This window comes from Python bivittatus, unplaced genomic scaffold, assembly GCF_059951505.1.
Source record: "Python bivittatus isolate LINGU-HERP-01145 unplaced genomic scaffold, Pbiv_v1 ctg000470_np1212, whole genome shotgun sequence".
NCBI lineage: Eukaryota > Metazoa > Chordata > Lepidosauria > Squamata > Pythonidae > Python > Python bivittatus.
The window spans coordinates 2,193,720-2,217,299 of NW_028277065.1; the positions used below are offsets into that span (position 1 = coordinate 2,193,720).

Consider the following 23,580-nt stretch of genomic DNA (forward strand, 5'->3'; position numbering starts at 1 on the left):
AGACAATATTTTAAAATTGTTATGGTCTTGTCCATAACAATAGAGTTCATGAAATCCTATGACAATATAAAAGTAAAACAAAAAAACAAAAAACAAATGAAAAATACCCTCTCTCTCTAACATAACAGTGACATATTCATGGTAAAAATAACTATAGATACAGTGGATATATAAAACCTATACTGATATGAATTAATATTGCTTTCCCCAATCTCGTGCACGTACAATCCAACCCAGCTAGAAAGAGCTGGGAAGATTCCACTAGTATTTTCAAAGAGATGAAAAATGAAAGATCACAGTTTTGAACTTTCCTTCGGTCTCAACATTGCACAATGTATTGATTTGCTTAATGCATCATTAATGTGGGTATCCAAATTTTTGCTTCATTAGATTCTTAATGGCTTCCTTCACCTCCTTGGTTTTCAGGCTGTAGATAACTGGGTTTAACATGGGTGTAGAAATGCTGTATTGGATTGAAAAAAGGTGATCCAGAATGACTGATGAAGATGAATTGGGTCTGAGATATCGAAAGTAACCAGTTACATAGAATAAAGCTACAACAATGAGATGAGAAGTGCAGGTTGAAAATGCTTTACTTCTGCCTTCTGCTGAGCGAATCTTCAAGACAGTGGCAATAATATAAATGTAGGAAACAAAGGTGAGGAGGAAGGAAGCAAAGCCAAAGAGAAAACTTGAGGCAAGAAGTATGATGTAATTGGAAAATGTCTCATCACAAGACAACAGCAAAAGGGAAGGTATTTCACAGCTATAATGGCTGATTTCATTGTTCCTGCAAAAATGCAATTTCACCAAAGGGAGTGAATTCATTACACCATACAAGAAACCCATAGCCCAAGCTCCACCTAACAGCTGTCTGCAGATTTCTTTCCTCATGATCGATATGTAATGCAATGGATCACAAATAGCAATATACCGGTCGTAAGCCATAGCTGAGAGAATAAATACTTCAGCACAAGCAGCCTGGAAAAAAAAGAAAATCTGTGCTATGCAGCCTTCCTGGGAAATTGTTTTCTGCTTTGTTATGAGGCTTTTTAGCATTTTGGGGAGAGTAACAGATGAATAGCAGATATCAAGAAAGGCTAAGTGACTGAGAAGGAAGAACATGGGGGTATGAAGAGTGGGATCAGTTCTTACCACCAGCATGATCAGTGCATTCCCAAATAGTGTAGCAACATATATTATTAGAAACAGCAAGAAGAGAAAAACCTGTATTTGTGGATCACTGGATAGTCCCAAGAGAATAAACTCTGTTACTATAGTTTGATTTTCCATGTAGAATTTTCAGCAAACTTAAATCTGTCCAAAGGAAGGGAAATACATTGTACTTGGTATATAATAAATACTTCTAAAATCTGATACAAACATTCAGTGGTGCTTGATGAATTCTTCATAAAATATTTATATTCTATTGTGATCAAGTTAGCAACAGGTAGAAAAGGATTCCATGAATTGTCCATGGTTACACTATTTCAAATAAATGATTGCCCTTACTCTACAATGTATGTTATAGAATTTTTTTGTTGATCATGTGACCAATAAAAGAGAGCCAGCATTTATTCTGATTATAATAAAAGGATTTGAAATTGCATTCATCCAGCTGGAATATGAATAGCAGTGAGCAGAAAAATAGAACCCTAAACCCTAAAGCCACAGGGAACTTTATTACATAAATTTATTTATATCAGTTAAGTTTTTGGAAGAACATGCATCAATAATGATATAAATAACAACAGATTCACATTAATGATTGTGTCCAAAATAATTGCCCAATGTAGATTATAATACATGCATTACAAACTAACAATATCGAACTACTCAAGTGTGAAGAGTCTGAACGATTAAATTCACCACCAAAACAATGCTGATGCATTAGCTTTCTCTGCGTCATGTTGGTCAAAGACCAAAATAAAGCTTTACCTATCTACCTACCTTTGCTTAACATTTACCAAAATTTAGCTAGAATAAAAAACCACTAGTTTATGCCGTATTTATTTCTTGGTTTCCTTCACTTCCATTTAACATGCTGATGCAGTATGCCATCTTCTTTCTAGATATGAGTCACAGAACATAAACAGTCACATAATGCTCATCTTTTTGTGCCCTGCACTCAGTTTATTTTGCATTTTTTTCACTTCTATGTACATCTATCTATCTATCTATCTATCTATCTATCTATCTATCTATCTATCTATCTATCTATCTATGACTTCACAACCATAAGTGGCTGATTGGACATTTATGTCTCCATTTTATGTCAACAAGTAGATCTTTATAAAAAATGTGATTTGTATTCAATAGTGAATATATATATATATATATATATATATATATATATATACACACACACACACACACACACACACATACATACATACATACATATAACTATAGTGCTACCTCTACTTACGAACTTAATCCATTCCGTGACTCTGATCGCAAGTCGAGTTGGTCGCAAGTCGAGGTAAATTTTCCCATAAGGTTCAAGGGAAATACGGTTAATCCATTCCACCCTCCGAATTTGGTCGCACCCCGAGGCAAATTTTCCCATAAGGTTCAATGTAATTACTGTTAATCCCTTCTGGAGTCTGCGGACCACGTGTCAGGGGTGGAAAAGCGCCCATGCGCTGCGCGGCAGGGAGGCAAAACAGTTGTGCGCTGCGCGTCAGCGCGCAGCGGGGTGGCAAAGCGCCTGCGCGCTGCACGGCGGGGCGGCAAAGCGCCTGCGCGCCGCGCGTCAGGGACAGCAAAGCGCCCGTGCACCGCACGTCAGGGGCGGAAAAGCGCCCACGCGCCATGCGGCAGGGCAGCAAAACACCCGCGTGCCGCGCGTCAGGGGAGGAAAAATGGCCGCAGACCTCGTGTCAGGACAGAAAAATGGCCGCGGACCACGTGTCAGGGTGGAAAAATGGCCGTACCTCGATGCGGAGTTCACACATTGAGGTAAATTTTTGGGGCCGGAGCTGGTCGTATCTCGAAAATTTTGTAAGTAGGGGCGTTTGTAAGTAGAGGTACACTGTATTTCCTTTGAGATGCGTTCAGTAAAATTTCAAAATATTCCCATTGAGTTTGTATAATTCATTGGGGAAAAAGTGGATCCCTTTCACACTTTTTATTTACCCAGGCATATTTGGAATTCATTTTAATTGTGAGCTGCCCAGAGTCACCCTCTGGGGGAGATGGGCAGCATATAAATTTAATAAATAAATAAATATTCTCAAAAGGCAGAAGATGGGACCGTCTCATTACCAATCAATAACCCTCCTAAGCATAATAAGCAAAATATATGTTAAAGATCCTGTATTTTGAGAGTGGAATAAGAAGGGATATCTGGCAGGTTTCTCACTGAAATGAATAAATCTCTCTCTGATTTTCTTTGTTCAAGATTTGGATTCCTGTGGGTGGTCTAAATCCTCAGCTCACTACCTTATTCTCACTATGGCTTGCTTGTAATCCAAGGAAAGTACCTTTTCATGCAGTTTTAAGGATATCCCCTGTTTCCACTAGACTGAATGAACATATAGTCATTCTGGAGTCTGGCACTGCATGTACATCTATCTCCCCCTCCCCCATTTGTTTTTCTAATCTTGCTCCCCCTCTTAACCTCTGTGAATTACAAAGCATATACTTCTGAAGCATATGTGAAGCATATACTTCTAAATTCACAGGAGAAGTGTCTGATAATATTTGGACCACAGAACCCTAGCTTTAGTATAGGCACTGTATTTGCAATAGCATAGAATAATCCAGTTGCCCATGCACTTCCCACTAACTGTTTACAAAATAATATGTTCATTGTTTCTACATAACAAAGTGGGTCGCGTATGGCAATATATCGGTCATAAGCCATTGCTGTAAGAATAAAAACTTCTGCGCCTCCTGTCAGAGGGATGAAAAACATCTGAGTGATACAGTTGTTATATGAAATGGTTCGACCAACAAAGAAATTCAGAAGAACTTTAGGGACTGTGACTGAGGAATAGCAAATATCCAGAAAAGAAAGATGACTCAGGAAAAAATACATGGGGTTTTGAAGATGACTGCAGTTCTTTATTACCACCATGATAATCATGTTCCCCATTAATGTTATTGCATAAATGAATGAAAACACAAGAAAAAGAAAGATCTGGCTGAAATGTTGCATGAAAAGCCAGACAGAATGAAATAGGTCACTGTAGAATTCAGATTTTCCATTTCCATTTCAGCAAAATACCATCTACAATGTGTAGAAAACATATTATAAATGTGTTTAGGTGGGGGGAAAAAAGGAAGATGCAAGTAGCAGATAAACAAGAAGGGCTTTGAAAAGCCTTTCTTTTTTCAACAGGAAAAGAAAAATATATCATATTAAAGGAGTAAAGGAGTAATAAGCATGTAACCTTCAGCCAAAGTTTGGCATTCTTAATCCTTATTGTATTCCATAAAAATTGTTAAGTTATCCCATTGATGATGTCTCAATCATTGGTAATGTTGATTAAAGCCAACCATTTATTTATTTATTTATTTATTTATTTATTTATTTACTTACTTACTTACTTACTTACTTACTTAAAATGTGCAAACATAGCATTACTTTGGATTCATGGTTCTTTTGGTAAGTCATTCAAAAAAGAGAACATGAACAGAAACACAGTTCAAAACTGTGATTTTTATTATGAAGGAAAATAACGACTATTGTAAACTAAACACACAGATATTGATGATATTTGGTGACATATTGAAGTTGAACCTTAATTATCTAAGAGCTACTGCCATAGAAGTTAGCAGTCCTCAAGGTAAAGGTAAAACAGTGAGTGGGCTACCACCAAATTTTACCAATGAGGAAGACTGGCAGAACCAGATTTTTCAGTGTTACAAGCTAGAAAATTTATGGGGGAAGGTGGTATACTAGAGGGACCATTTGAGATTCAACTGTATCTAGCAAATAATGATGATGATGATGATGATGATGATGATGATGATGATGATGATGATAATTATTATTATAATAATTATAATAATTATAATAATTATAATTGCAGTGTCTTAGATGGAATACAGATCACAGCGATACCTATTAAAATTAATGGCTACTTCTCCACTCATGACTTACAGCATTTTATAGCCATCATTGAAGCAATGAAATGTATTTCCTGCTTTACATCCATTGATGTGATTGCAACAATGGTTGAATGACCATAGAAGATGCTGAAAGTCATTAGAGGGAAAATAACCATTAAAAAAATAGGGCCATATTAAGTTGGGTCCCTAACAATGTATACTGAACACTTTCTGCATTCAAAAGTTCAGCTACCTTGTCAGTTGCACTGCCCCAGGTTTTACTCACTTCAGTCTTTTCAACTGAATATTTTTCTTCAGTCTCTGCTATGAAATAATTTGTTATTATGTGTGAAATAATAGGGAATGGACAAAGTGTTGTTCTGAAGAAAATGTTGAAAATTTCCCATTAGTCCTATCCCATAGTCCTAGCCCATAAAATTCTAACATCTTTTTAAAATCCTAAAAATAACAAAACTGAATGCTAAAATCTTTAAATGACTTTGTCAGTTGAAATATATTAAATCAGATGAGCAAGACTCCCACAATTTAGTTGTCAATGAACAAAGTAAGGAACCATCACCCAGCTCATAAAATTCCAACAATGTAAGTTTTGAACTTTCAAAGTCCTGCACCTTCCTTGCCCTTCCACCCTTGTCCCTTGTTAGGACTTTATCACCAGCTGAAGATCAATGTAAAGGAGAGACGAGATTGTCTGTGCTGCTTTCATATTTTTTTGTACAACCAAGTGCATGATAAAGATTTCTTAAAGATCTCCCAATTTCTCAAAAATTCTAAGTCTGGATATCACCCCAATCGTTAAGCATGCTTCATCCTCCAAGACAGATTCTTTCATGATACAATTTTGGGAAGCAGAACAACACTCAACACAGTAAATAACAGAAAAAGAAAAGTTGTTCATTGGGTCAGATTTAATCATCACATGACAAAGAATATGCCTTTTCAGTGTTAATAGCATATTTTTTAAAATGATCCACAAAACCAGTTAAACCTTCTGTGTGTAGGTTGATCTCTCTGAACCAAATTAGATGGGTTATGACTAGAAATCCTACCCAGACAACAAAAGAAACTTAAAAATGCTATATGATGAATACGTATAGTATTTTATTTAGGACTGAATCATTGAATTGAAATGTTCAGGTATGTCTCTTCCATTGTAACTTTAATACCTATAAAATATATGGCTATGCAAAATCTCTTGTATTACTTCTAAGTTTTGATATGGAATGATGGATATTAATATTCCAATTAAAAGTGCATGTCATAAAATAGTGCAGAATATATTGGATTTCTCATTTATTTTAAACATGCAGCTCCATTCTTAGATTAATATATACATACCTGTTTAGAAATAAATATGTTTGAAAAACATATTTAAGATACAATTTAAATGCTATAAGATACAATATATTTAGAGATATATGAGAGGGAATGCATTTTTTAAAAAAGACATTTAAATGTGTCTGTATACTTACATAACATTTTTTAAATTGCTAAATAAGATGGATCATATATAAAACTGTTCAGTTAGAACATGCCTACCTTGTTTCGGTTGGATTATTCTACATTAATTTAGCAGCACAGCATTGGAAGCATTAGGAGATAGGGAGACCATGCCTGGGCCCTCCTATATTAGTCATCTGTTTTGCTATTACCCAATGCTGGTTCTATTCAAATACTAAGAGCTCTGGATATTGTTCCAAGAGTAAGGAATGGGACTACATTTTCCAAACCTTTTCAGTAGAACAGATCTGATCTCCTTGTTTTTCAGGCTGTATATGATCGGGTTTAACATTGGAGTTAAAATGCTATACTGAATAGAGATCACTTTGTCCAGATCCATGAGTGATTCTGAATTGGGCTTCATATACCGAACAAAAGCTGAAATGTAAAATAAGCCCACCACAATGAGATGGGAGCTGCATGTAGAAAAAGCTTTCTGCCTGCCTTTTGCTGCTTTAATTTTCAGGATGGTTAAAATGATGTAAATATAAGAGACAAGGGTGATAAGAAATGAGCTAACACCAAATACCAATGCAGATATTGAAAGAGCAATGTAATTAGTGAAGGTACTTGCACAAGACAAAGCCAAGAGTGAAGGAAGCTCACAAGCATAGTGTCTGATGATATTGTTGCTACAAAAACAGAGATTTAGCAAAGGCAGTGCATTCACCATACCATGAAAGAATCCCAGGAGCCAGGCGCCACCCACCATTTTACTGCATATCTCTTTTGTCAAGTACCTGCTGTAATGCAGGGGGTCACATATAGCCACATACCGGTCATAACCCATTGCTGAGAGGATGAACACTTCTGTACAAGCTATTTGGAAAGTGAAGAAAATCTGTGCAATGCATCCTTCCCAGGAAATGGTTTTTTGCTTTGTTACAAAGTTTGCCAGCAACTTGGGGACAGTGACTGAGGAATAGCAGATGTCAACAAAAGCTAAACGGCTAAGAAGGAAGAACATGGGGGTCTGAAAGTGAAGCTCAGACTTGATTACCAATATAATTGCCATATTTCCCAGGATGGTGACTAAAAAAATGATCATAAACAAAAAAAGAAGAAAATCCTCTATTTGTGGATCATTGGAGAGTCCCAACAGGATAAATTCTGTTATTACACTTTGATTTTCTAGCCCAGATGATTTAAGAACCACAGGATCTGTCAGAGAAGAAAGCAAAAATGATAAAACTTCAATTAAAGTTGAAATCTACATGAGAATGTATTATGTTGAGTTTCCTACTTTTCATTTCTTTCATCAAAGGGCAAATTTAAGTGTTGCCTTTTCATTTTCATGATGCGTTTAGATGTTTTCATGACATTGTAATTCAAATATTCTAAAAGGTACTTGTTCTATGTCATTTTGCATATCCATCTGTGCATTTATGGAGAGAGGCATCCTCCAATTTACTGCTTAGAAATGAACGTTTATTGCATATGAATAGAAAAATAATGTTTGAATTAAACTCCTCTTTATTAGATGCAAATACGTTAGGTCAAGAAAAAACTGGTCTTAAGGCAAAGATTGATAGAGGTTACTGAAAATTCCTATTTGTCCAGGGTGCAGACATTTCAGGACATTCTAACCTGAAATGTTAACTTGATGCACTAGCAGTTCTTTTTAATTTGGCAGAACTGGCTTTCTTCTCTTCTCTTCTCTTCTCTTCTCTTCTCTTCTCTTCTCTTCTCTTCTCTTCTCTTCTCTTCTCTTCTCTTCTCTTCTCTTCTCTTCTCTTCTCTTCTCTTCTCTTCTCTTCTCTCCCTTCCTTTCCCTTTTTGGTCCTGTGTTTTTTTGATGTCCCACCCTAGTAATAACTAATGGTTATTACTCTAGTAATAACTAGGGTGGGAGATCAAAAAAACTAGGACTGATGAATCATTATCATTATCATTATCATTATCGTTATCATTTTAGCCAAGTCCAGCTAAATAAAGGTACCTGCTGTGAAAAAAAAAATAGAAAAAGCAAACTTTGGATAATGTTTAAAGATTTTGCAAAATATCTAAATGGATGTGATATATTCATCATCCTTGTTCCAAAAGGGGGGATTTTTTTTTCCCTTCAGTAAGCACTCCAAGTTCAGCCCTCTTACTCTGAACACTTGCTTATACAGAGTGTACCAACATGTAACTCAAAGAAAAAAAAAATACTGAATGTTAAGAATCAGCAGAATTAGCCTTGCTGATCCCCTAAACAAAGTTCTGTACAATAATGATCTATATGTAACAGCCAAAATAACTCAACTGAAGTGTTGCAATTCAAATTAGGTTTGATTGAAAGAGTATTTTGAGAAACCCTTTCCATCTGTGTCTCAGACATTTTATTAGTTAATTCCACTGAATGTTGCACTAAAGTATGAAAAAAGAACCAAGCTGTATTAGACAACTGCTTTGTTCATCAAAATGCTTCCTTTCCTCTAACCCCCAGTCCACATGAAACATGCTTTTACCTTGTACGAAGTAATTCTGTTTCAGCAGAGAAACATTCTGCATCTTTGCCACCCTCGTCTAAATGTGTGGGAGCCTTTCTTGGAGGCATAAAAAAGACATGAGTTCATACCATTATTCCTTCTGGAATTCAGGGCAGTGGAAACTGATTGGGAATCCATCATCTGCAGATTAAAATAGATAGATATGTCAAAGATATTTTGCTTTGCTTCGGTTTTCCTTTCCTTTCTTTCATTTAAAGTAATATTTAAAAATTGATTTGTTGTTGTTATTGTTTTTAAATCTAATGTCAGTATGGCTCTACCATAGTTAGGAGCACAGATGGAATTCCAGGTCTCCTGGTAGCTCAACTCCTGAGCTGGCTGCAAAAACCTTTCAGTTTCTGCAGTTTACTCAGAAGAAAACACTGTCTGGATCAATCTTCCTTTGATTCAGGAAGATTGTGCTGGCTGGAATTCATCTCCCAGCCAGTGATGGTTCTCCATGCTTTGAAGAGCATCAGTCATTTTTCCCACCAGAAGTCCCTTATCCTTTTAATTGTAATACTTAATAAAATTGCTAATAAAAAAAATCAATATAAAGGAGAGAGATCTTACATGATATTTTTATATTTCTGAACAACCAGTCCATGATAAAATTATTTATGTCTGAATTTCTCAATTTGGATAGCACCTCTAATCTCAATCTCTCCCTCTCCCTCTCCCTCTCCCTCTCCCTCTCCCTCTCCCTCTCCCTCTCCCTCTCCCTCTCCCTCTCCCTCTCCCTCTCCCTCTCCCTATCCCTATCCCTATCCCTATCCCCCTCCCTATCCCTATCCCCCTCCCTCCCTCCCTCTCTCTCACTCTCCCTCTTTCTGAGCCTTTGAGTCAGTATTGACTCCAGGCAACTGCCTGGACAAGTCCCTGCATTTTTCTTGGCAAGGTTTTCAGAAGTGGTTTGCCATTGCCTCCCTCCTAGGGCTGAGAGAGAAGGACTGCCCCAAAGTCACCCAGCTGCCTCTAATCTCTAAGCATGATTTATCTTCTCAGACAGATTTGATATTCAGATTGTCCCTGAGGAAAACAAACCAATGGGTCCTCTAAATAAAATGTATTTGTTCCAAATTTTGATATGAATTATCAGATTCCAGCTTCACAGGTAGATGTACAGATTATAGTAAAGAACATATTGGATACTCCATTTATTTTAATGTTGCAGCTCAATTCTTATATAAAGAAATATACCTACTTATATTTAGAAAAGTACTCTTGGAAAATGAATTTTTATTACATGCTTTAAAATAAAATATATTCTGGGATGTGTACTTTGAGAAATAAATTTTTAAAAAGATATTTAAATGTCAGTACATACTTTCATGCCATTTTAAAAAAAAGTATTGAAATTATTTAAATGATGTGTGTGTGTGGGTGTGGGTGAACATGCAGAGAGAGAGAGAGAGAGAGGAAGATGACCTTGTTTTGAATTTATTATAGTATAATTAAATTATATCAATTGAGCAATATGAAAGGGCCATATATCCTCACTGATTGATAGATGATGTGCCATCAAGTCATTGTTAACTCCTATCAACCACATATATAGATTTTCTACATGATGATGTGTCCCAAACTCAGATTTTCAGGTTTTTTCAATGGTACACCCATTACCACTGTAACTAAGTCCATCCACCTGTGAAAAACCAATAATTCAAAAGATAAAAATATTAAGTATATGTATGAATGATAAATGTATCAGTATAATCACTGATAAGCAATCCTGTGAAAAACAAATACTGTCAGAACATATTTAAAAGTGAAAAGAGGAAATGGGTGGAATTGTCCAAAAAAAAAAAAAAAAAGAGAATCTTAACTGTGGAAACATCATCAGACTTTGGAACTCCCTAGTTTTTACCTCCCTAGTCTCCCTGAAATACATGTTGAAGAAGAAACCTGGTCCAAAGACTCCAGCATGCTCATAAAATGGGCATAAGAAGTCCTTTAAGAATCAGGTCTTAAATTATCAATATTGAGGCTAGTGAGTTTTTGTGTCCTTGACATAAATTGACCCTTTCCACATATTAATGAAAAGATAAAGGACATAGAGGAGTAGGAAGAGGTCCTGTCTTTTGTTTGTGTGTGTGTGTGTGTGTGTGTGTATACATACATATATACACAGACACACAGACACAGACACACAGACAGACATATTGGGGGGAGGGGAGAGATAGATAAACACACTCACCTTAAACCTCCCCCATGTAAAGAATTAATTTAATGAGTTAGATCCAAACTCACTATAGTTTAGAATTGACCCACTAGAGTTTTTTGTAGAAGGAAAGCCCATTTTAAAACAATGTGCTACTCGAAACATAAAATAAATTTAAATCCAGCTCAGAACACTGGGATGATGATAAGCAAAAATAAAAATTCAAGCTTTTAACTTCTGTTACATATTCTTCTAAGTGCCCTCTTCACTTCCTTATTTTTCAGACTATAGATAATTGGGTTCAGCATGGGGGTCAAAATGCTGTACTGAATAGAAAAAAGCTCATCCAGTGTAATGGAAGAAATACTGTTGGGTTTCATGTACTGAGACATTCCTGTTGTATATAGCAAACCCACCACAATGAGATGAGAGCTACAAGTAGAGAAAGTTTTGCTTCTGCTGTCTGCAGAATGGATCTTCATGATGCTGGTGATGATGTGAATGTAGGAGACCAACGTTGGTAAGAAGGAACCAAGTCCAAAAACCAATACAGAAGATAAAAGAATCCAATTATTAAGAAAAGTGTCAGAACAAGACGCTTTCAATAATGGTGGAAGTTCACAGCTGAAGTGATTAATTTCATGAAGGCCACAAAACTGTAAGCCAAATGTGGGCACTGTGTTTATGGTTGCAAACAACAAGCCCGTTAGCCATGCTCCCAAAACCAAGTAATTGCATATTGCTTTATTCATGATCACTATGTAATGAAGTGGGTGACACACTGCAGTATATCTATCATAAGCCATTGCTGAAAGTAGGAAACACTCTGTAGTACCTAGTAGGAGGGTACAAAACATTTGAGTCATGCAGTCAGTGAAAGAAATTGTCGTTCCCTTCATGAGAAAATTCATTAACATCTTAGGAACAGTATTACAGGAGTAACAAATGTCCACAAAGGACAAATGAGACAGAAAATAAAACATGGGTGCAGAGAGAGAAGGGTCCATTCTTATGATCAGAATGATTGCGATGTTTCCTGACAGTGTAATTAGAAAAATGATTGAGAAGGTCAGGAGGAGAAAGATCTGCAGTTTAGGATCATTGGAAAGTCCAAGGAAAACAAAGTCTGGTGAATCAGTTTGGTTGTTCATTCCTGCTTATTATCTGTAAAACAACAATAAATGAACAGGCAAAGATATAGGACGAAGTCCAGCCAGTTTTAGATTATGTTAAATGCCCCCCCCCCCATTTAATTTCAACTATCTCACTATATCCAATTAAGCCATTACATAAACACTTTGGCTCCCTTCTACAACAGAAAGAAGGAACTTTGTAAAGTCACAAGATGTTGATTCATTGGCAGAAGCTTTAAGATGATAATTAATGATGATGGAGTAAACATTAAACTATAATTCAACATTAAACTTTAAGTCAAATAAGAAAATGAAGACCCCCATCAGTGTACCACATTGCTGTAACAGCTATCAAACTGTATCCTAGGAAAATGTGAGTTTTTTCTTAAAGCTTATTGGAGTTTCTAAAATGAAAAGGTGAGTAATATATCCAAATAACAGTGATTATTACTTTAGCTGTCACTGTTGAGGCTTCTCTCCAAAATGTAGTATATGAGCTACCTTAAAAATGTCTGCAAAGTTTTAGAAGTCTGTGTCAGATTCATCCAGTGAGTCAATATGAAAAAGGTTTGCACGAAAACAGAAAGTTTGAAAGGTGGCATACATGGGCAATCCGTTAATAATTGAGAGGCAGAAATTTTCTAGGCTATTAGAATTATTTTCTTAGTCAATGTTCCCTATAAATAAAATGGAAAGTGCAGATAGTTCAAGAACTGGTCACTCCAACATTATGAAGATGTTTGAAGATAGAAAAAGTTACTTGATATGGTTGCAAGAAATCAAGCAGAAGGATTATACCTACCTTTCAGAATGAATGTTTCAGCATAGAGAGAACAAAAATACCAAAGTCCAAGCTCATTTATTTACATATCTTTTTAATTAACTAAACAAGTCCTACATTGTTTCATAACAGAATACTTTGGCAGAATGTATTGTGGGTATATTATTGTCCTTCTTATATAAAGTCAGTATTCATTCCACAACCTAGAAAAAATTATTCCAGAGGGGGAAATATTCCCACTTGAAAACTCCTTGTCAACAATTATAACAGTTAGAAGGTGTATTTCCCTAACTTATGGTATGTAAACTATGGTGTATAACACACACACACACACACACACATGAACGCACATGCATGTGGGGCCATTTACATCACTTTAGCACCCTTTCTTTATTTTTTTTTAAAAATCATATTCATTATATTGATCAGCAACATTAGAGAAATTCCAGGACAGGATCTCTTTTATGCTTTTTCACAATTAACCCAAACTACCAGGTCATTGATTTTTAAGTTTCCTTACAGAAACTCATATCAAGTCATCTTATCTTCACCTTGCATCACACTTATTATAGAATTCATAACTTTACTGTAAATTTACTGTAAAATCAGAGGCAGAATATCATCTGTCTCTGGTCAAAAGAACTAAGGTTTAAAACTCAGGACACTTTTTACTGAAGAGCATTTTATGAAGAAACTAGAGAAAAAAAAATCTAGCCTAGATATAGAAAGTTAAGGCAAGTTAATAGGTTGTGGAATCCACAAGAATTTTCCACTTTTGTTCAAAATGATATTAGGAGGTTTTAAAGAAAAGATTGGGCAACTATTTGTCTGAGAAGGTATGAGGATTGCTGTACTTGGCAGTGGGTTGGATTAGATGACCTCAAATGGCCTCAAAGGTACCTTCCAACCTTATGATCATCAAAAAGTGTTATGTCAAAATATATGTCATTAAAAAAAAAAAGAGCAAGCAAAAGGAGGAAAGATAAAAATAATTGGGAGAGAAATAATATCTATAAGTGGACAAAGGAATCACCAAGGTTTTACACTTAATGCTCAGTATACTGTTAATTAGAAATTAATAATAAAAGAGTACATTAAATTATTTTACCAATATGAGCAAGTATTTAAATCTCTGAGTTGAGTGCCAAAATCCCTACTATTTGTTGTTTCAGAATACAAAGCAAACAAAGAAACTACTAAAGCATTAGAGATAAATATTAGTTTCTAACTTCCTTTTTGTCGTCTTCCGATTACTGTACAATATTTATAGATCTTTACATTCTGTCTGTGTGCTTCGGATTTTAATTCTCTAATCAGTTCTTTTTCCCCTTAAAAACCGTACTCTAGATATTTATACTGTACTTGCCTTGCTGCTGCATAATATATAGCATGTGATGATAAAAATCCTTGATGGTGCCCAATACCGTCTAAATGGTCCACTGAGTCTTAGGCTTCTTTTAACCCTGTGGTTGATTCACCACAATCAATTTCAAGTCAGATCTAACAAATTTTTGAAATTATAACCTTACCTTCTGTGAAAAAAAAGTTTAACATTGATTTTTCAAAAATAGATAGATGTCTATTTTGTATTTTCCATCATTTGTTTATTTTATAATATTGAATTACCTGACACCAAAGAAACCATGCAACCTTTTGCTCTAAGTGCTGTTCAACTGTTTATACATTATAAAGATTGTTGTAGAAATCTCTAATTCTATAAAGAACTTTTTAAAAAATGAATTCAGTTGTATGGGTCTACCCATCATTATAATTTAAGAATGTTACCGATTTGTAGGTTTTATTGTACAAATTCTGTAAGCCACCTACAGTCCAGTAGGTTTTAGATAGTAGATGAATTGCATTGTAAGTAAGTGAAATAGTAAGCTTAGAACAAAATATTCTGATTTCCTGAGGTTTCTCCTCAGCGTGAAACTGAAGATGGCATTTCATTTTACATTGTTTGAGTCCACAAAGAGAACCATCAGAACTGAAAGCAAGCCCTTCCTTCTATATGTTTCATCTGACAGTCATAGGGTAGGGCAATGGGTAACCATGTTCAGCATTACATACTTTATAACTTGAAAAATTGAGAATAGTTTATATTCAAATAGCATTTACAAAGCAAAGAGGCAGCACAGTTCTTGGGCAATCTTAAAAACATCATACAGCCTAATTTTTGGACTTCAGGATAAAAAAATAAAACAACATGCTCTGTTTTGGTTTCCATAAGTTAAAATATTTTTAAAACATTGGGAAAATCTACTACATGTTATCTTTTGAGTTTGAATATTTGAAATAATTTTTTGCTCAACAATGATATATAACAATGATCCTGCTTATCAAATGTAAGTCTGATAAATGACACAGCAATGGCATATCTATGGATCAGAATAAGCAGTTAATTAAGAAATAAGGAGTGGGTGGGAAGATGTCAAAGAATTGGCAATGCTTACTGGGGTAGGTGAAATAAAATGGCTGGGGCAATGGATACAATGGTTCTTTTGAAAGTATTAATATACCCACTTGGAAATATTCTTATTCCATAATTTGTTGAATCTAGTGAATTCTGATGAAAATGCTTCAGCAAATATATAGCCATTCTTTTAGGGGTAATTAATATGTTTATTTATCCATTTCATCATCAACCTTTAAAAATAGAATCTCAGTGGGTTAAAAAAGAAGAAGGATATAACAGTGATCACTGATAAACAACTTTGTGAAAAAGAAATATCTCTCAGAACATGCTTCAAAAGGAAAAAGAGGAAATGGCTGGAATTGTCCCAAAAAGGGAGAACTGTGACCATGGAAACTGGATCAGACTCTGAGTTTGGAACCCCCTAGACTTTACGAACTTAAATACATGTTGGAGAAGAAACCTGGTCAAAAGACTCAGGTAGACTTATAAAATGGAGACAGGAAGTCGCTGTAGGAGCAAGTCCAAAATTATCCTTCATAAAAATTGAGCCTTTTTGATGTTAATGAAGAGATCAAGAACATGCATTGAAGGGCAGCAGACCATCCTTCATAGATGGCCATGCACACAGAGAGACTCAAATGGACATACACACAAATATACACACACACTGAGTTCACACTGTTCATGAAAGTCTTCAAATGAAATTAATATGTTTAATGTGTTAGCCCCAACTTACTAAAGTAGAATAAAAGTGCTTATGTTTGTTGTGAGCAACTCAATTCCTTTTTGAAATGATGAGCCTACTCAAAACTTGACTTTCAATAACTCTAAGTTTAACTCATTAAAAGTTCCAGAAAATAAAGCAACACTGGCATGACAAAAAGAAAAAAAATGCTAGCATTTACCTTTTTGTAAATATTCTTCTAATTGCCCTCTTCACTTCCTTATTTTTCAGACTATAGATAATTGGGTTCAGCATTGGGGTCAAAATGCTGTACTGAATAGAAAAAAGCTCATCCAGTGTAATGGAAGAAATACTGTTGGGTTTCATGTACTGAGACATTCCTGTTGTATATAGCAAACCCACCACAATGAGATGAGAGCTACAAGTAGAGAAAGTTTTGCTTCTGCTGTCTGCAGAATGGATCTTCATGATGCTGGTGATGATGTGAATGTAGGAGACCAACGTTGGTAAGAAGGAACCAAGTCCAAAAACCAATACAGAAGATAAAAGAATCCAATTATTAAGAAAAGTGTCAGAACAAGACGCTTTCAATAATGGTGGAAGTTCACAGCTGAAGTGATTAATTTCATGAAGGCCACAAAACTGTAAGCCAAATGTGGGCACTGTGTTTATGGTTGCAAACAACAAGCCCATTAGCCATGCTCCCAAAACCAGGTAACTGCATATTGCTTTATTCATGATCATTATGTAATGAAGTGGGTGACACACTGCAGTGTACCTATCATAAGCCATTGCTGAAAGTAGAAAAACTTCTGTAACACTTAGTAGAAGACTGAAAAACATTTGTATAACACAGTCAGTGAAGGAAATTGTCTTTTCCTTCATCAGGAAATTCATTAACATCTTAGGAACAACATCTGTAGAGTAACAGATATCAACAAAGGACAAATGAGACAGAAAATAATACATGGGTGCAGAGAGAGAAGGGTCCATTCTTATGATCAAAATGATTGTGACGTTTCCTGACAGTGTAATTAGAAAAACAATTGAGAAGATCAGGAAGAGCCAGATCTGTAGCTGAGGATGACTGGAAAGTCCAAGCAAAAGAAAGACTAATGAATCAGTCTGGTTCTCCATTTCTGCTTACTCATCTGTAAAACAAGAATACACATGCAAGTAGAGATATAAGGCAAAGTACAGCTCAGCTTAGATGATGACAAACGTTTATTTTTCAACTCTCAATTCTGTTCAATTAAGTTCATGCATGAACATTTTGGCTCCATTTTACAAAGGAAAAAAGATACCAAATCACAGATAATTTTGACTTATAGGCAGAAGCCTTAAGATGCAAACTTGATACTGACAGAACTTAGATAACATGTTAATAATAAGCTTTAAGTCAGACAAGAAAACAAAGAAACTGTCCAGTGTATTCTGTTACTGGGACTGTAATCAAGCTGTATTGCCCTGGAAAAGCTGGATTTTTCTTGAAGCTCAGTCGGGTTCCTAAGATTAAAAGGGGAATAACGATGCCTAAATAACCTGAGTGTTATTTTAGCTGTGACTGCTCAGAGTCCAAAGTGTAGTGGGTGAGGTGACTCTGAACACGCCCTAGAAATCTCTGCAAAGTTTTGTGAGTCTGTACCAGATTCCTCCAATGAATCAATATTAAAAAAAATATATTGTTATGTGAAAATAGAACATTTTAAAACTGGAATACATTGGCATCCCAATAACACTGGAGCGGCAAAGATTGTCTGAAGCATTAGCATTTTCTTATTAGTCAGTTGTAGCCATGAATAAAGTAGAAAATGCAGTTTGGTTAAGAATTGGTCACTGTTCCAGGTAACATGCATAATGATGAAGAAATTTCAAGGTAGAGGAAATCACTTGATATAGTTGCAAGAAATGGAGAAGGATTCCACGTACCTTTCAAAATAAGCATTAAAGTGTGGACAGAGCAATACCCTCAACTCCAAGCCCATTATTTGTATTTCTTTTGGGTGAACTAAATCAAGTTCTTTTCCCAAAGAACATGCTGGCAGAATTTACTGTTGGCATATTAGTATCCATTCTATATAATGACAGTATCAATGCTGCAACCTAAAAATCTCTGAAGGGGAAATGCTCCCATGTGTAAAACTCCTTGCCAATAATTATCAGAAGCTTATAGTTATACTTATTTATACACTGCTTGTTTGAACAATGAATTAACTCTTCATAATTAAACAAAGGGAAGAAAAAGAAAGAAATACCTGATAAGAAACTAAATTCTTCATTAAAAAAAGGAAAAGGAAATGAAGAAAGAAAGAAAGAAAGAAAGAAAGAAAGAAAGAAAGAAAGAAAGAAAGAAAGAAAGAAAGAAAGAGAGAAACCACCCATATCACAAAGAATTTCCAACTACTTCATAAGCACCTATTCCTTGCCATGAATCATATTAATTTCTATCGATCAGCAATTTTGGAGAAAATCCAGGGTAGGACCTAATCTAAGTTTTTGCATAATGAATCCTTTTTTTTTGCATAATGTTTTTTTTTATTTTTGCATAATGTTCCTTTTGGGCCTGCAAGTGACATAACAATTCAAGCACAAAACGGCTGTAGCTTGTATTGCAATCTTTATTTATTTATTTTAATTTAATTATTTTTAAAAATGTACATAGCTGTCATTTATCCAAGAAACTCTGGGTGGTGTACAGAAATAAAACATAACCAAATTATACAAATCTAATTCAGGAGAAACTGGATGGAGGACCCTAAAATTACATTATCCACATATAAATCTAAACTACACCCACACTAGAATTCTATCCCACCCTGGTCTCAATGCTTTGAGGAAGGGTCAGGTCTTCACAGATTTCTGAAAGGCTAATGGAGCGGGGTTGTCCATGTCTGTTGGGGTAGGCTGTTCCACAGGACAGGTGCCATAGCAGAGAAAGCACACTTCCTTCAGACACCCCCCACCCACACATACACACATACACAACACTGACTGGAACTGACCTCAGAGGAAGAAGGAAACCACTGAAGAACCATAACTCCCATTCAACTAGTTCAGAAAGCTACTATGATTAATGATATGGAAACTTGCTGAGAGATCAAGGAGGACCAGGATGGATACACTACCCCCATCCCAAACCCACCAGAGGCCATACACTACTATAATCCATGCTGTCTCAGTACTATATCCTGGCCTGCAAACTGACTGCAATGGGTCTAGATAATCAGCTTCCTCCAAAGCCCTTCTGAGCAGCAAGCCCAGCACCCTCTCAACAACCTTTCCCATTGTTACAATACTGCTAATGTCAGCTTCACAGCCCTTGTCCCACTGTTATTAATAGACAATTCATCTTTGTTCTTTCTAGATCTATGACCTCATTTTCCATAAGGCTGTTCTTCTTCTATTCTTTAGTAGGAAGGACTTCCTAGTAAAGTGATGAAACCCACTGAGACGTATCATCTGAATCTGCCAATCTGGAACTTAGATTTAGTAGGAGATGGCATGTACTTATGCCAACTGACTTGTCTTGTCTTGCCTTTTTTTAAAAAAATGTTTTGCTTAGTATTCTGTGCCAGTCGAAGCACTGACCCAAAGTAACTGTCTGCCAACATCATTTCCCCAAGAGAACTGAACACTGGAGGAAAGAAGATAGCCCTTGGGTGAAACTTCTACTGGTACTTTGCTTCTCAGTAGATCAGTCTAACTAGTTAATTTGTAAAAGGGAAATGGAGAGAGGGAGTTGGGTTGGATTATATAGTTCCAAATACTATAGAGTTTTATAGTTCACAACCAACATTTTGAATTTTACCTGAAAGCCTCTGAGAAACAAGGCAGAGGTCACAACAGCAAGGCACTCATTATACGTGAGAGGTAATTCTCATGCACCACCTCCAGCTTTTGCCACTTCTGATGGGAGGTTATATTACATCTCCCAGATGCCCAAAAAAAAAAAAAAAAAATCTAGATAAAAAGATCAGAAAACAGGAAACAGAAAAGAGAGAAGAAAATGACAGAATTGATAAATGATTTTTATTTTTTTTTAAGAAAATAGATGGAGCACCGGCGGGGGGGGGGGAGGAAAAACTCAGAACTGTTAATTTTATAGGAATTTAGTCCAGATTCATCATTAGTGGAGCAAGATAGAGATTTATTTTCTACCTCCATGTCAAACATAGCCGATGAATTTCAAGAAAAACAAGAGTAAAAATGGGATGCATCTATTAAATTGAATTAACCACCATTTCCATAGTAAATGAGTAAGTAAGCATTGAAACTGTCATAACAAATTTTGTTTCCATAAGAGCAAGATGTGTACCTGTTTCATAACAAGTTATTATTTCCTAGTGACTTTGAGTTTCTAATTATTGTGATTAAAAATTCAAATGATCTACTATTTTAGTTTTAATAATTTGCTTCATATGATGCATACATATTAAATAATGTACTAAAATACTAGCCAAAAAAAAACCCAAACAATTTAGGAAGGGGCCTATGCTGCTGCAGCCATGAAAATAGAAGGACCTCCAGGTCATGGACTTGCTTCTTTCCATCCAGAACAGAGCAGGAAAAGAACCAGATGGCTTCTGAACAAAGAGAAAGTCACTCTAGGAGCCCTGCACTTTGAGGATCATCTAAACGAATTCTAAAGAGTTGACCCTCACCTTTTTAAAGTAACCTTTGCCTTGTTCATCTACCTCTTCTATTCTTAGGGGAGAAAAGCTAAGCATATTTTGTAGGTGAAAGTTTCTTATCTATTCTGACACAGAAAACGTTTCACAATATCCCCTATTCAGAGCACTTCTATATTTGCTCAGACCTCACAATCAAGTCAGTTGCTTGCATTTAACCTCAACGTGCTCCCTTTATGAGAAGGGAGAAAGTTTGGGGTTTAGAGTTTTCTTTAGATCACCACAGGGGGTGATTTCAACTGTACTAGACAATCCTTTCCAATCTTTCTTTGTTATATTGCTTCCTTTACCGTACATTATTTTGTGTTTCCTTTGTTTTATTTATGATTATAATGATTATTACTTGGGTTGTCTGGGTGTTAGTTTTGGTCTGTGTATACAAATAAAGGTTGAAATATTATATGTAGGGAGAGGGAGGAGAAAATACAAAAAGCAATTTTTTTTTGGGGTAGAGTTTTCCCTTAACTTTTTTTTTTTTTTTTAATACGAAACATATTATTTCAATGAGCCCACTAATCTAATCTCAGATAGTTCCATCCCAGGCATGTGATTGCCTTGAAGATGTGCAACAGAAGATTGTGGGTAGATTTTTATCATCAGTGCTAGAATTAACTCTTATTTAACCCCATCTCCCCCCAAAAAAACACCTCAAGGAAGAGGACCAACAATTTGTCCTTAATCCTAAAGTTGCGTAGTCCGACTGACTGCATATTTTCTAGTCATTTTTACTGTTCTCCCCACCCCAATCCTTCCTTCCTGTTTAATTTACACATATTACATTACTTGAATTTCTACTCAGGTCTTTTCTTTAAAAATATAACAAAGAAAGTACTAAAAATTAAGCGTGCAGTCTTTTCTCCAATATGCAGGCTATGAGTAGGGTTAATATTCTATGCCTGCAGTTGTAACTGGATTAATAATGATAAAGCCAACCTGATTGCTTCAGTACTATACAGGTCATAGCTATGACCGATTTGCAGATCAGTGACGGAAGATATGGTGATCCCACCATTTGTGTTCTTATGAAACCATCCGATGATTGTTTTCAGTATGATTTCAGTTATGGCAAAGCAACCCTGGAATCCTCCCAACACAGCTGAAAGTTGCCACTTTTTAAATGCAGCTTTAAACTCTATTTTTAATGAAAGTTTTCTTCAAAGCTTCTTTTATATCCTTATTTCTAAGAGTGTATATCATAGGATTCAAGAGAGGAGTTATCACTGAGTAAAAGACAGCCACTACTTTGTTTGCATTTGATTTGTATTTCACTGCTGGTCGGACATACATGAAAATAAGAGTCCCAAAATAGATGGTGACCACTGACAGGTGAGAGCCACAGGTAGAGAACATCTTCCTGCGGGCAGCAGCAGAAGACATTTTCAGGATTGTAATTATAATTTGCCCATAGGAAATGAGAATGAATAAAAGAGCAGCCATGACAATGACCGAACTAAAGCCATATCCCACTGTTTGGATGGTAGATGTGTCTGTACATGCTAGGCGAAATATCTGCCCAGCATCACAGAAGAAATGGTTGATTCTATTGGGACTGCAAAAGGATATTTGAGATAACATAGAAGATGTTAAAATAGGACACATGAAACCTGCAAGCCAACACACCACAGCCACATTTCTACAAGTCTTAGAGTTCATGATGGTGGAGTAACGCAATGGATTGCAGATTGCAAGGTATCTGTCGTATGCCATGACGGTGAGTAGAAACAATTCAATGGCAGCAAAGGCAAAGAAGAAGTAGTATTGGGTGATACAACCTGTAATGGAAATAGTCCCCTTCTCTGACAGCAGATTTTCCAGCATCTTAGGCACTGTGACAGTGGTGTACCAGACTTCAGCCATTGACAGATTGCAGATAAAGAAATACATGGCTGTTTGTAGATGTGAATCCATGACCACAATAATAATGATCAGCAGGTTTCCCATGAGAGATAGGATATAGATGATGAGAAAAAGCGCAAACAGCAGTGCTTCAAGATTTGGCAGGCAGGTGAAATGAAGAAAGAGAAATTCTGCAACAATCGTTTGGTTTTCATTTTCCATTGTACCATAGAGCTAAGGGAGCATAAAGCAGAATAAGAACAGTAATAATTATGATGGAAAGAGAAGATTATCTTCATGATTAGAAAACACTATAGCAAAGCCCTTCTTCCCCACTCTTAAGAAAAAGAATGCATTTGTCCTAGTGCAAAGGAAAATTGAAAGCATCTTAAGAACAGAAAAATAACATCACTTTCTTGTTGCTTTTCCATAAGGTGTGTTATTCAGAGAAGACTTCCTCTCCCTAAAGATGTCAAGAAGTTAAGGAATATTGTTTCATTCTTAACATTGGAAACTTGATGGAAGGCTGTACCCATGATGGTTTTACTAATTTTGCTAGTAAAATGCCCTAAATTTGTTCTTTTTTTCAGTAATACTAATAGTTTTCTGGCTAAGTATTTTCACCACCCTGTAAATTACCCCTTGACTTGCAAATTGTGCTCTGTCATTTCCATTTTTTGGCAAAAAAACAATTTTCTGTGTATGAGGAGAAGGTCTAGTGGGTGGCTGCAATATGCAAGTTGTTCTCTTTTGTAACATTATTCTTTTTTGTAATGCAAATATTGCTGCTGCTGCTTTCCTTCTCTCTTTCTCTCTCTCGTCTTTATTAC

At 35.8% G+C, this 23,580-nt stretch overlaps 5 protein-coding genes across 5 annotated transcripts; all 5 read right to left on the bottom strand.

Moving 5' to 3' along the window:
- Window positions 1–357: 357 nt before the first annotated feature.
- On the bottom strand, window positions 358–1,293 carry LOC103066415 (olfactory receptor 8S1-like). Its single transcript, XM_007443498.2, has one exon. It carries the CDS (start codon window positions 1,291–1,293, stop codon window positions 358–360), a length of 936 nt encoding a protein of 311 aa, XP_007443560.2.
- A 5,158-nt stretch (window positions 1,294–6,451) lies between these two features.
- On the bottom strand, window positions 6,452–13,166 carry LOC112543220 (olfactory receptor 5BS1-like). The gene is made up of 3 exons (XM_088143062.1): window positions 13,147–13,166; window positions 9,030–9,191; window positions 6,452–7,740 (listed from the first exon to the last, which is right to left on the bottom strand). Exons 2-3 carry the CDS (start codon window positions 9,070–9,072, stop codon window positions 6,755–6,757), a joined length of 1,029 nt encoding a protein of 342 aa, XP_087999188.1. The 5' UTR covers window positions 9,073–9,191; window positions 13,147–13,166; the 3' UTR covers window positions 6,452–6,754.
- Window positions 11,442–12,362, bottom strand: LOC112543121 (olfactory receptor 5A2-like). The gene has a single exon (XM_025177302.1). It carries the CDS (start codon window positions 12,360–12,362, stop codon window positions 11,442–11,444), a length of 921 nt encoding a protein of 306 aa, XP_025033070.1.
- A 3,276-nt stretch (window positions 13,167–16,442) lies between the features above and the next one.
- Window positions 16,443–17,363, bottom strand: LOC112543120 (olfactory receptor 5V1-like). The gene has a single exon (XM_088143063.1). It carries the CDS (start codon window positions 17,361–17,363, stop codon window positions 16,443–16,445), a length of 921 nt encoding a protein of 306 aa, XP_087999189.1.
- Window positions 17,364–22,039: 4,676 nt separating this feature from the next.
- On the bottom strand, window positions 22,040–22,972 carry LOC148215585 (olfactory receptor 6N1-like). The gene has a single exon (XM_088142999.1). It carries the CDS (start codon window positions 22,970–22,972, stop codon window positions 22,040–22,042), a length of 933 nt encoding a protein of 310 aa, XP_087999125.1.
- Between the last annotated feature and the right edge of the window lie 608 nt (window positions 22,973–23,580).